Here is a 9018-nt window from a genome sequence, read left to right as displayed (position 1 = left end):
GGGGGGGGAAAGGGAAGGAGCCGGGTGGGGTAGAGAGGGGCGGGGCTAGGGGAGGGGAGCCCTGGGGGATGGAGGGGGTGGGACTAAGGGGGTGCTGGGGGAGGGGAGACCTGGGGGATGGAGGGGGCGGGACTAAAGGAATGCTGGGGGAGGGGAGCCCTGGGGTTGGAGGGAGCGGGACTAAGGGGGTGCTGGGGGAGGGGTGCCCTGGGGGATGGGGGGCGGGACTAAGGGGGTGTTAGGGGAGGGGCCATGGGGAGGGGCGGGGCTAGGGGAGAGGAGAGAACGTCCTGGGCAGGTGGGGGCACCTACTTCAGAGAGACTGAAGCCCACCTGGGGTTGGAAGGGGGCGGGGAAAGGAGGGGATGGAGTTCACAAAGTGGGTTCAAATTCTACCTGGGCTTCTGGGACAGGATTTGTAAGGTCTCTGGTCCCATTTCCTCATCTGTAAAGTCAGGGTGACTGGGCTGGCTGAGCTCTTAGGTCCCTATCTGCTTGAACTCTGCTGGGGAAGGGGTGTAGACATTTAGGGGGAACCTGAAGGGGGCACAAGAGTGGGATTTTTCGAGGACCAGAGGGCTGACGTGGGTGGCCATTCTTTCTCCGCAGGCCCTCCTTGCCTGAGTGGATGACACGGTGGCCCCCTGTCACAGGCCTTCCCATCCTCGTGGGCAGTGGACATGGAACCTCCTGCCCCCCAGGCATCCCCCTCCCCAGAACCAGGCCCCTCATCCACCCCCGAGGCTGCCGGACAGCCATCCCGGCTTGGCCGGTACCTCCTCATTGACACGCAGGGCGTCCCCTACACAGTGCTAGTGGAAGAGGAAGCTGCGGCCTCCACAGGGGAGGTATCTGCAGGGTCCACCTCCCGAAAATGCTACAGCTGCCCTGTGTGCTCCAGGGTCTTTGAATACTTGTCCTATCTGCAGAGGCACAGCGTCTCGCACTCAGAGCTCAAGCCCTTCGTCTGCGCTGTCTGTGGCAAAGCCTTCAAGCGGGCCAGCCACCTGGCCCGCCACCGATCCACACACCGGGTGGGGGGCGGCCGGCCACACGCGTGTCCCCTGTGTCCCCGACGATTCCGAGACGCAGGGGAGCTGGCCCAGCACAGCCGAGTACACTCGGGCGAGCGGCCCTTCCAGTGCCCTCACTGCCCTCGGCGATTCAGTGAGAGAAATACCTTGCAGAGACACACTCGGAGGAAGCACCCGTGACAGGGCTGGGGAAGGCCCCGGTGCCCCAGACGCTGCCCACCGGCTTCGGGGACGTGGGGTGGGACCTGTGGACAAACACGGACTGGATCTGCAGGCAGCCCTTGGCTGGTCACGGCTCTGTGCGTCAGCTTCCTCCTCTCTGAAGAGAGAGGGTCAGACTAAGATGACCTCTAATGTCCCTTCCAGCTCAGGGGCGAGGGGCTGGCCAGCCCTTGCTGCCCCGGAGGGAGCACTTGGTGCGGTTGGAACTCGACTTGGCCGCCTGCAGAACGAGTTTAGTGGAGTATGAGCCGTCGGTCTTCTCATGGCCATCTCTTGGAGTGTCTTACAAGCTGGGGGATCCTCAGTTCCACCCCCACCCCCACCCCCACCTAGGGAAGCACAGGGCTGCCAGGTCCCAGAGCAGTAGCTGGGGATCCCCTAGAGCTGGTTCTGGGGTGGAGATGGGAAAGTCTCCTCTGTCTTGTAGGCGGACCCCCCCCCCTCCAAGGGCTGCAAACCAATGATCGGAATAAATGCAAAGTGAGTTTTCAGTGAGGAGCCTCAAGATTGGTGTTTGAGAAAAGCGTATTGTTCCCAGATATTGCTGGCTGGTCCTCTGGCCCTTCTGCCTAGGAAGGGTGGAGCTCCCTCGGCACTCGCGGCGCCGGTGTGGAGGCCCTCCTGGCTCTGCTCTTTGGGAACCCTGTGACCATCGGAAGCGGTTCCCCCTTCCGTGGCCGGGACCGAAGGGCTTCCAGGGGGTAGGACTGCTGGAGCAGAATAGCGGGGGCTTGGCGCTGGCTCTGAGGTTCCAGCCTGGCGTGTGGGTAACACTGCATCTGCGCCGGGAGTTGGGGGTCTGGACTGAAGCTGCCCAGCGGTGGGGTGGGGCCTTGTGGTACCGTGGGGAAGGGCTGGATTGGGAGTCGGAACCTGGGTTCAAAACATAGTCACGTCTCCCTCTTTTGGAATAAAAGAACACACGAACACGCATTTATTAAGCGCTGCCGACGCTCTGCTAAGCTCGGGGGATACAGACAGCGCAGCAGGGAGGGGCTGGGGGGCCCACAGACAATCTCTTTCCGGGAATGGTCGCCGCGCTGCTTTGGGCACGGGTCCAGAGCTGCTGGGGGTGTGCAGGGAGGGCTGGTCACCGAGGGGCTCCTGGGACCGATGTGGGCGAGGAGCCGGCCTCCGCGGGAGAGAGCGATCTCCCCTCTGGAGGGGCTTTGGGTCAGGTTGGACCAGAGCGGCTCCGCTCAGCGAGAGACACGGTGGGGCAGTGCGAGGTACTGCCTCTGGAGTTGTGGGTTCGAATGTCGCCTGGGAGGCGAGCGTGCGCCCCAGTGACCTTGACGGAAGTCCCTTCCCCTTTCCAGGCCTCAGTTTCCTCCCCTGTTAAAAGCGGGAGATGGACTACGTGAAGATAGTAGGTTGGGCAGCATCTACCAAAACCCCAGACTCTATTTGGAGAAAAGGGGCGGAGGGGAGAGGAGAGATCCCTCTACGTTTCATAAAGTCCCAGAATTCTCCCGCGGGTCCTCTCCCCAGCCCTTTCCCGAGGTCACAGCTTCAGGAATTTGACGAGGGTCCCTGCCCCCGCCCCCCAAGGGTCGCCGCCGCCGCTGCCGCCGCTGCTGCGAAGGGGAGGGGGTGGCGCTTTGGAGAGGAGGCCGCCAGGGCCCGTCACGCAAGTGCACAACTCGCTCCGTGGCGCAAGTCCCCCCCCCCCCCCCCCCCCACCGTGCCTCCTGTGTCGGCCCGCCCCCCAGGTCCGAAGCAGGGCTCTAGCCTCTGGGCACGCCTGGCTGGCTCCGCCCGGTGCGGGGGCGTGCTCACGCCCCGCTCGCGCGCGGCGGGGAGAGCGGCGTGGCGTGGGATGGGTGCGGGGAGCTTGCCTCCGCCCCCCGCGCCGGCGGCACTTTGCAGACGCTCCCCGGAGCTGGGCATGGGCGCCGCCGCTGCTCCCTGGGCTGGAGTCCGCGCCGCGCGGGTGGGTGAGCGCGGGACCGTGGGCGGGGGGGGGGGGGTGAGGGTCTGAGGACGAGAGGAGAACTGTCGGAGCTCGGGCCCGGCCCTGGGCCCCGCCGCGTCCCCGATCCCCAACCCCGCTGCGAGCCCCGGGAGGGGGGGGGCGCCCGTGGGACAAAAGGCGGGGGCGCCCCACGCGGGACGCGCCCCTTCCCCTCCCCCGCCAGGGCGCATGCTCCGGCGGCTTTTGCCCCACCCCCACCCCCGTCGGGCCATGGGGGGGGGGCGGAGGTCCACGCGTGTGCGGGGAGGGTTACGTGGGGAGCCTGGGCTGCGGGGGAGGAGGGATGCCCGGGCTGGCGTGGGGGCTGCATCGGTCCCCCCTTGTCCCAAGTACCCCACGCCAGGCAAGGCCGCTCGCCGTGCCCCCCTCCAGCGGCTCCGGGGCCCTGAGTCCCCGCCCCTCCCCTCCCCCCAGCCCCACCTCCGCAGCTCACCTGTGGCTGGTCTTTCATCCAGTGCCCCTGAGGCGCCGGGACGCCTGGGTCCGGCCGAGGCTGCGTCATGAATGAGAGAAACAGCCGGAGGCGGACAAGTGAGCAGCCCTTCCCCCCCTCCGGGACCCGACAGCACCAGCGCTGACAGGAGGCTGGGGGGAGGGGGCTGCCAGCCGTCAATCTGTCATTTTCGCGTGGTGGGCGGGGGGGGAGGAACCTGGGCCCCAAGGTGGGGGAGGGGGGAGAGGGTGTCCTGGGACCTCTGGAGTGAGGAAGCTGTCTTTCCCCCTGTCCTACCTCCCCTTCCCTTCCAGTGAAGAAGGATGAAGAGGGCTTTGAGATCTCAATCCCATTCAACGAGACCCCTCCTCTAGAGTCACCCCAGATCTTCTACGGCCTGAGTCCGCCCCAGGGCAGCTTTGAGGGTGAGCTTGACGGCTGGGGGAGGAGATCTGGGGGGGCCGCCTAGATGTCCTCGCCCTCCTAGCTCTCACTCTCCTCGGGCCCTTTCCCTCAGAGCCCCCGGAGCCCACGTCCCCCACCCTGGCGCTGATGCACAGCGTGAAAACTCAGCTGCACATGGCCCTGGAGAGAAACTCCTGGCTCCAGAAGAGAATCGAGGACCTGGAGGAGGAGAGGGATTTCCTGCGCTGTCAGCTGGACAAGTTCATCTCCTGTGCCCGCATCGACGCAGGTAGTAGCCAGGCTTGGGGAGCTGGAGGGAAGGAGGCCAGAGGCCACGCTGCGCCCTTGAAGGCGCGGGCACCCAGCCCCTCCGTCCTCCTGCTTCTGTCTCCTTGTTCCCTTTCCCATCTCCAGAGGACCACTGTCGGGGGAAGCCTGGCCCCAGGCGGGCAGAGGGCGCGGACGGCCGGGGCGGAGGGGAGGCCTCAGACCCGGAGTCGGCGGCCTCATCCCTCAGCGGTGGCTCTGAGGAGGGGGGTTCCGCCGAGAGAAAGCGCCAGAAGCAGAAGGGGGCGGCTGGCCGGAGGAGATTTGGGAAGCCCAAGGCCCGGGAGAGGCAGAGGGGTGAGTGGCAAGGGACCTAGGGGGAGTAGCTGGGGATATGGACAGAGGAAGCATGACGGGGTGGGGGAGCAGAGGAACGGGTTGTCTGCTGGATGCATGTGTCTGTCCTCTCCGAGATCCCTAGCCTCTGGCTGTCCGGCCCCCTGTCTTTTCTGACCCCTAGGCACTGGGAAGAGTGCTGGGCCTAGAGTTGGGAAGACCTGAGTTCAAATCCAGCCCCAGAAGTTTGTGACCTTGGGCAAGTCACTTTAACTTCTGCTTGCCTCAGTTTCCTCAATTGTAAAATGGGAATAATAATAATAGCTTAAATAAGATACTATTTGTAAAGCACTTAGCACAGTGCCTGACATATAGTAAGTGCTTAATAAGTGCTTATTCCCTTCACCCCCAGGGGGCAGGAGCCGGCTCCTAGATAAGCAGCCTGCCCCTAGAATTGTCAGGAATCCCAGCATAAGGCAGTCTATGCCCTCCTCCCCGCTAGCAAGGATGCCCCCACCAGCAGCCAGGACTGCATTGGCAAGGGGCCTGCCAACCCTGTGGGCTTGCCCTGAACTTCCTCATTCCCCCCCTGCCACCAGACTCAGTGCTTACCACGAGCCCTAGAGGCCCCCGATGAATCGGAAAGGTCCATGTTTGGGGTCAGGATGCCTGGGTTCAGTCCTGGCACTGTCCCTGACTGAGAGGTGGCCTCAAGGGTAGACTCAGAGCCTAGATACCGGGGCTCACATCCCCCCTCGGGTCCTCAGGAGCTGTAGGATCAGCTGTCCTCTGTAAAATGGGGACAAGAGTCCCTCCCTCCCCAGGGCAGCAGAAGCAGGATGGGAGGGCCACGCTGCCGCGCTCCCCTCCCCCGGCCCGCCTAGGGAGAGAGGAGCAGGCGAGCAGCTGTTCCCCCCACATTGAAGGCCAGGCAGCAGACCCCTGGGGGGGTCACCAAGTGAGGGGTGGGCGGCTGGGCTCCACCCCCGCATCTCTGGGGCTCTCACTGACTCTGCCTTTCCCTGGCCCACAGTGAAGGACGCTGATGGGGTGCTGTGCCGTTACAAGAAGATCTTGGGCACCTTTCAGAAGCTGAAGAGCATGTCCAGGGCCTTTGAGCACCACCGGGTGGACCGCAACACAGTGGCCTTGACCACGCCGATCGCGGAGCTGCTCATTGTGGCGCCCGAGAAGCTGGCCGAGGTGGGTGAGTTTGACCCGTCCAAGGAGCGGCTGCTGGAATACTCCCGCCGCTGTTTCTTGGCGCTGGACGACGAGACGCTGAAGAAGGTGCAGGCTCTCAAGAAAAGCAAGTTGCTGCTGCCCATCACATACCGCTTCAAGCGGTGATCCCGAGTCCTGCCCCCAGGTTCTGCCCGAGCCAGCTGCCACCCATCACCTGCCTTCTCTCCCTCCACCCTGCATCAGCCTTGTGGTTCTTAGGCCTGGATGCCCAAGCCAGCCAGGCCCATCACCTCCCCCTTCATGGAATGGACCCACTGCCATTTCTTTTTCATGGTCCATCACACTTCCGCCTGCATCCCCCCAGACCAGCTGTTGGCCTTCCCGTGGTGAGCCGCCAGCTGCCTTCTCTTCCCGTGCTGGCCGCTTCCAGTGGCCCCTCGTACGTCCCACAGCGTGACTGCTCTGCATCTTCTGGAAGCAGGCTCTTCAAGCGACAATCCTGTTTGCTGTGCTCGAGGTGGCCTCCCGAGGGAGTGGTTGGCTTGTATCCCATGCTGCCCTTTCTTACCAGGAGACCTCAGAGCCAACCAATGCGTCATTTACCATTGCACCTTGCCCTCGAGGAGCCCCACAGTGCTCAGATTTTGGGTGGGATCCTGCCCTTCCCTTCTCTCTCCCTCCAGCACCACCCCTGCAGCAGGTGAGGGTGCTCAGGTGCACGTGCACGTGAGTGCTGTGTTTACATGGGGTTCCAGGTGGAGGAGGGTGAGGCTTCCTGTCTCATCCCTCGCTAGCCTGTCGTGGAGCCTGTGTGGAGACAGGGAGGCAGTGTGTATGTATGTATGTATATATTTACTGAACACCCCCCCCACCCCCCTCTTAGCCTTCCATGGTATGGGCCTCTGTTTCCCACCTTCGTTGCCCTGGCCTGGGTTCCTCAATTCCAGTTCAGATCTCCTTGCCCCAAACCTAGAGACTAGGGAGTGTCCGCAGGGATTTTCCAAGTGGCCAGGCACCGTTGCATTTGGAGTGAGGTCAAGGGAGCCGTTGAAAGAACCGGCTTCTCATCCCCACTCTGGGTATGACTCACTTCCCTTCCTTTCTCTAGGCCTGTTTCCTTCTTTGTAAAATAAGGGAGTTAAACGCGATCATTTCTAAGGTGGCTGTGAGACCTTGGATAGGTCCTTTCCAGCCTAGGTCTCTTGAATTGTAAAAATGGAGCAGACTGGACTAGGTGCTCTCATTAGGTCACTGTGTGACCTCGAGCGAGTTAGTAATGATGGGGCTTGGACGCCTGGGTGAGAACGCCGTGATTCTCCTCCCTGACCACTGAATGAGCCTGCTGCGGGGGTCTGCGGCCCTCCCCTCCCCCCTCCCCCCAGCAGTCTTCCTAGGAGAGGGAGGGTGGGCGACAGAGCCAGGGAGCGCCCCCTCCCTTGAGCACTAGCCCGCCGGCCCGGGACCAACTGATAAATGAAGTGTTCAGAGTTTAAATTAAAAGTTAACCAGCAGATTTGGAATAACCTTGGCCTTGGTTCTGGCTGTGGGGGAGAGGGAGTGGGACTGGGTAGGGGGCGGCGGATGGAACGACCCGAGCTCCCTCCACGTCCCTACTCCGGGGAGCCTTTGCTCATCCCAAGGCTACAGCGCATGCGCGACTCTGGTCGGTCGTTTCTAAGGCGACGGCAAAGGCGGTAACAGTTTTTACTGGTCCCGGACCAGTCGGCTTAGAGGGATAAGGTGCGCGTGCGTACTGGCGAGTGAGGGCGGGGACGAGGGAGGAGTAGCCTTCGCTCTCTCTCCCCATTGGTTTGCCCCATTTTGCGCTTGCGCGGAAGGCCCGGCTCCCCGTCCACCGGCCCTGACGCAGGCGTAGCTTAGGTCCGGCTCGACCTCGCGGGACGGCCCGCACAGGCGCACAAAGGCCCCGCCCCCGGCCAGGCTCCACGGCGGCGCGGCGTTCCGCGGCCTACCAGTCGGCGCCCGCGGCTCCTCTCACGAGCCGCGCCCCAAGCCGGAAGAAGTCGAAACGCAAGGAGCCGGGAGGCGGGAGTCGGAGGTACGCCTCCGGAAAGAGCCGAAGCCAGGCCCGAGTGCCTCCGGAAAGAGCCGAAAGCCGGAAGGGGCTCGCGCTGTCGCCGGGGCCAGAAGGGGAACACGACGCGCCCGTCCGGGTTCGACCTCCGGGGCAAACTCGAGGCTCCTCCGGCAGGGCCTGTAAGCCTCGCGGGCCGGGACAAGAGGGGGAGCCTCCCGGCCAGAGCCCAGGAGCCGCCGAGGAAGAGGCCCCGCGGTCAGTTCGACAGGGCGAAGCAGGGCGGGGGCCGGAAACGGCCGAAGCGTTCCGGAAAAAGCCGAAGGGACTCGGGCCCCTCCTCGAGCGAGTAGGAGGCGGGGCCGGGGGCGGAGCTTACGTGGGGGGCCGGAAGCGGGCGAGGCAGGCGCCGGAAGTGGGCGAGGCGGCGCCGAGGGCAGGCGAGGCAGGCCAGGCCGGGCCAGGCGGGGGGGACGGGACGGGGGAGAAGGCGCGAGCGCGGGCCGCGGCCGGCCGCCCCTCAGCATGTCCGACTTCGACGAGTTCGAGCGGCAGCTCAACGAGAACAAGCAGGGTGAGTCCCGGCCTCGGCGGCCCTACCGGCCCCCGTCACTCCCTCCTTACTTCCCTCCGTGTCCCTTCTCCTCCCAGCCCGCGCGGCTACCTCCCCCTCCCCCTCCCGGTCCGGCGCCCCACGTGACCCGCGCGCGCCTTCCGCTGCGCCATGTGACCGCGCGTTGCACGTGACCGGCGCGCGCACCCGCTTCGGGCCCTCACGGCTCCGGGGGCCTTGGCCGAGACCTGGGGCTTCGGACGGTACCCGGACCGGCCCGGAACCACCCCCCCCCCACACACACCCCCTTATCTCCCCTTCTCGCTGCCTGCTCGTTCCCTGCTGCCCACTTCCGCTTCCGGTGGCGGCCCGTTCCTTCTCCACGCCCCCTTTGTTCCCAAAATGGCCGCGGCGGGGGCTTCCCCCCCACGTGGAGGGGCTGTTAGTGGGCTGTGCCCGGGCCGACCCCCGTCTCCCCCGCCGGCCCGCGGCCTTTGCTCCGGACCGTTCTCCCTTCCGCTCCAGGGGCAAGGGGCGCTTGGAGACCCCTTGGGGTTTCCGGCTGGGCGAAGG

The 9018-nt window shown here is 64.8% G+C and overlaps 4 protein-coding genes across 6 annotated transcripts in view; 3 read left to right on the top strand and 1 right to left on the bottom strand.

Annotated features, from left to right (window-relative positions):
* Positions 1-287: 287 nt before the first annotated feature.
* LOC114041598 (zinc finger protein 581-like) lies at positions 288-1747 on the top strand. Its single transcript, XM_027860115.1, has one exon. The coding sequence runs from the start codon at positions 681-683 to the stop codon at positions 1212-1214; it is 534 nt and encodes a 177-aa protein (XP_027715916.1). The 5' UTR covers positions 288-680; the 3' UTR covers positions 1215-1747.
* Positions 1748-1844: 97 nt separating this feature from the next.
* CCDC106 (coiled-coil domain containing 106) lies at positions 1845-7380 on the top strand. Of its 2 annotated transcripts, none has more exons than XM_027860113.1 (6): positions 1845-2019; positions 3687-3762; positions 3979-4089; positions 4182-4358; positions 4484-4693; positions 5706-7380. In XM_027860113.1, the coding sequence occupies exons 2-6, from the start codon at positions 3732-3734 to the stop codon at positions 6020-6022; spliced, it is 846 nt and encodes a 281-aa protein (XP_027715914.1). In that variant the 5' UTR covers positions 1845-2019; positions 3687-3731; the 3' UTR covers positions 6023-7380. The 2 variants fall into 2 exon arrangements, with proteins under 2 accessions (XP_027715914.1, XP_027715915.1); XM_027860114.1 differs by lacking the exon at positions 1845-2019 and adding an exon at positions 3172-3189.
* Positions 2035-3733, bottom strand: LOC114041561 (extensin-like). Its single transcript, XM_027860071.1, has 2 exons — positions 3665-3733; positions 2035-2591 (listed from the first exon to the last, which is right to left on the bottom strand). The coding sequence occupies exons 1-2, from the start codon at positions 3731-3733 to the stop codon at positions 2136-2138; spliced, it is 525 nt and encodes a 174-aa protein (XP_027715872.1). The 3' UTR covers positions 2035-2135.
* A 994-nt stretch (positions 7381-8374) lies between the features above and the next one.
* U2AF2 (U2 small nuclear RNA auxiliary factor 2) overlaps positions 8375-9018 on the top strand; it is a 12576-nt gene continuing 11932 nt past the window's right edge. For both annotated transcript variants that reach the window (XM_027860034.1, XM_027860033.1), the window contains exon 1: positions 8375-8466. In XM_027860034.1, the coding sequence (XP_027715835.1) occupies positions 8418-8466 (49 nt within the window). In that variant the 5' untranslated portion in view covers positions 8375-8417. The remainder of the gene's footprint in view (positions 8467-9018) is intronic.

This window comes from Vombatus ursinus, unplaced genomic scaffold, assembly GCF_900497805.2.
Source record: "Vombatus ursinus unplaced genomic scaffold, bare-nosed wombat genome assembly UNPS02014175.1, whole genome shotgun sequence".
Classification (NCBI taxonomy): Eukaryota; Metazoa; Chordata; class Mammalia; order Diprotodontia; family Vombatidae; genus Vombatus; species Vombatus ursinus.
The sequence above is the reverse complement of the archived record's forward strand: the minus strand, read 5'-3'. Positions and strand labels throughout refer to the sequence as shown.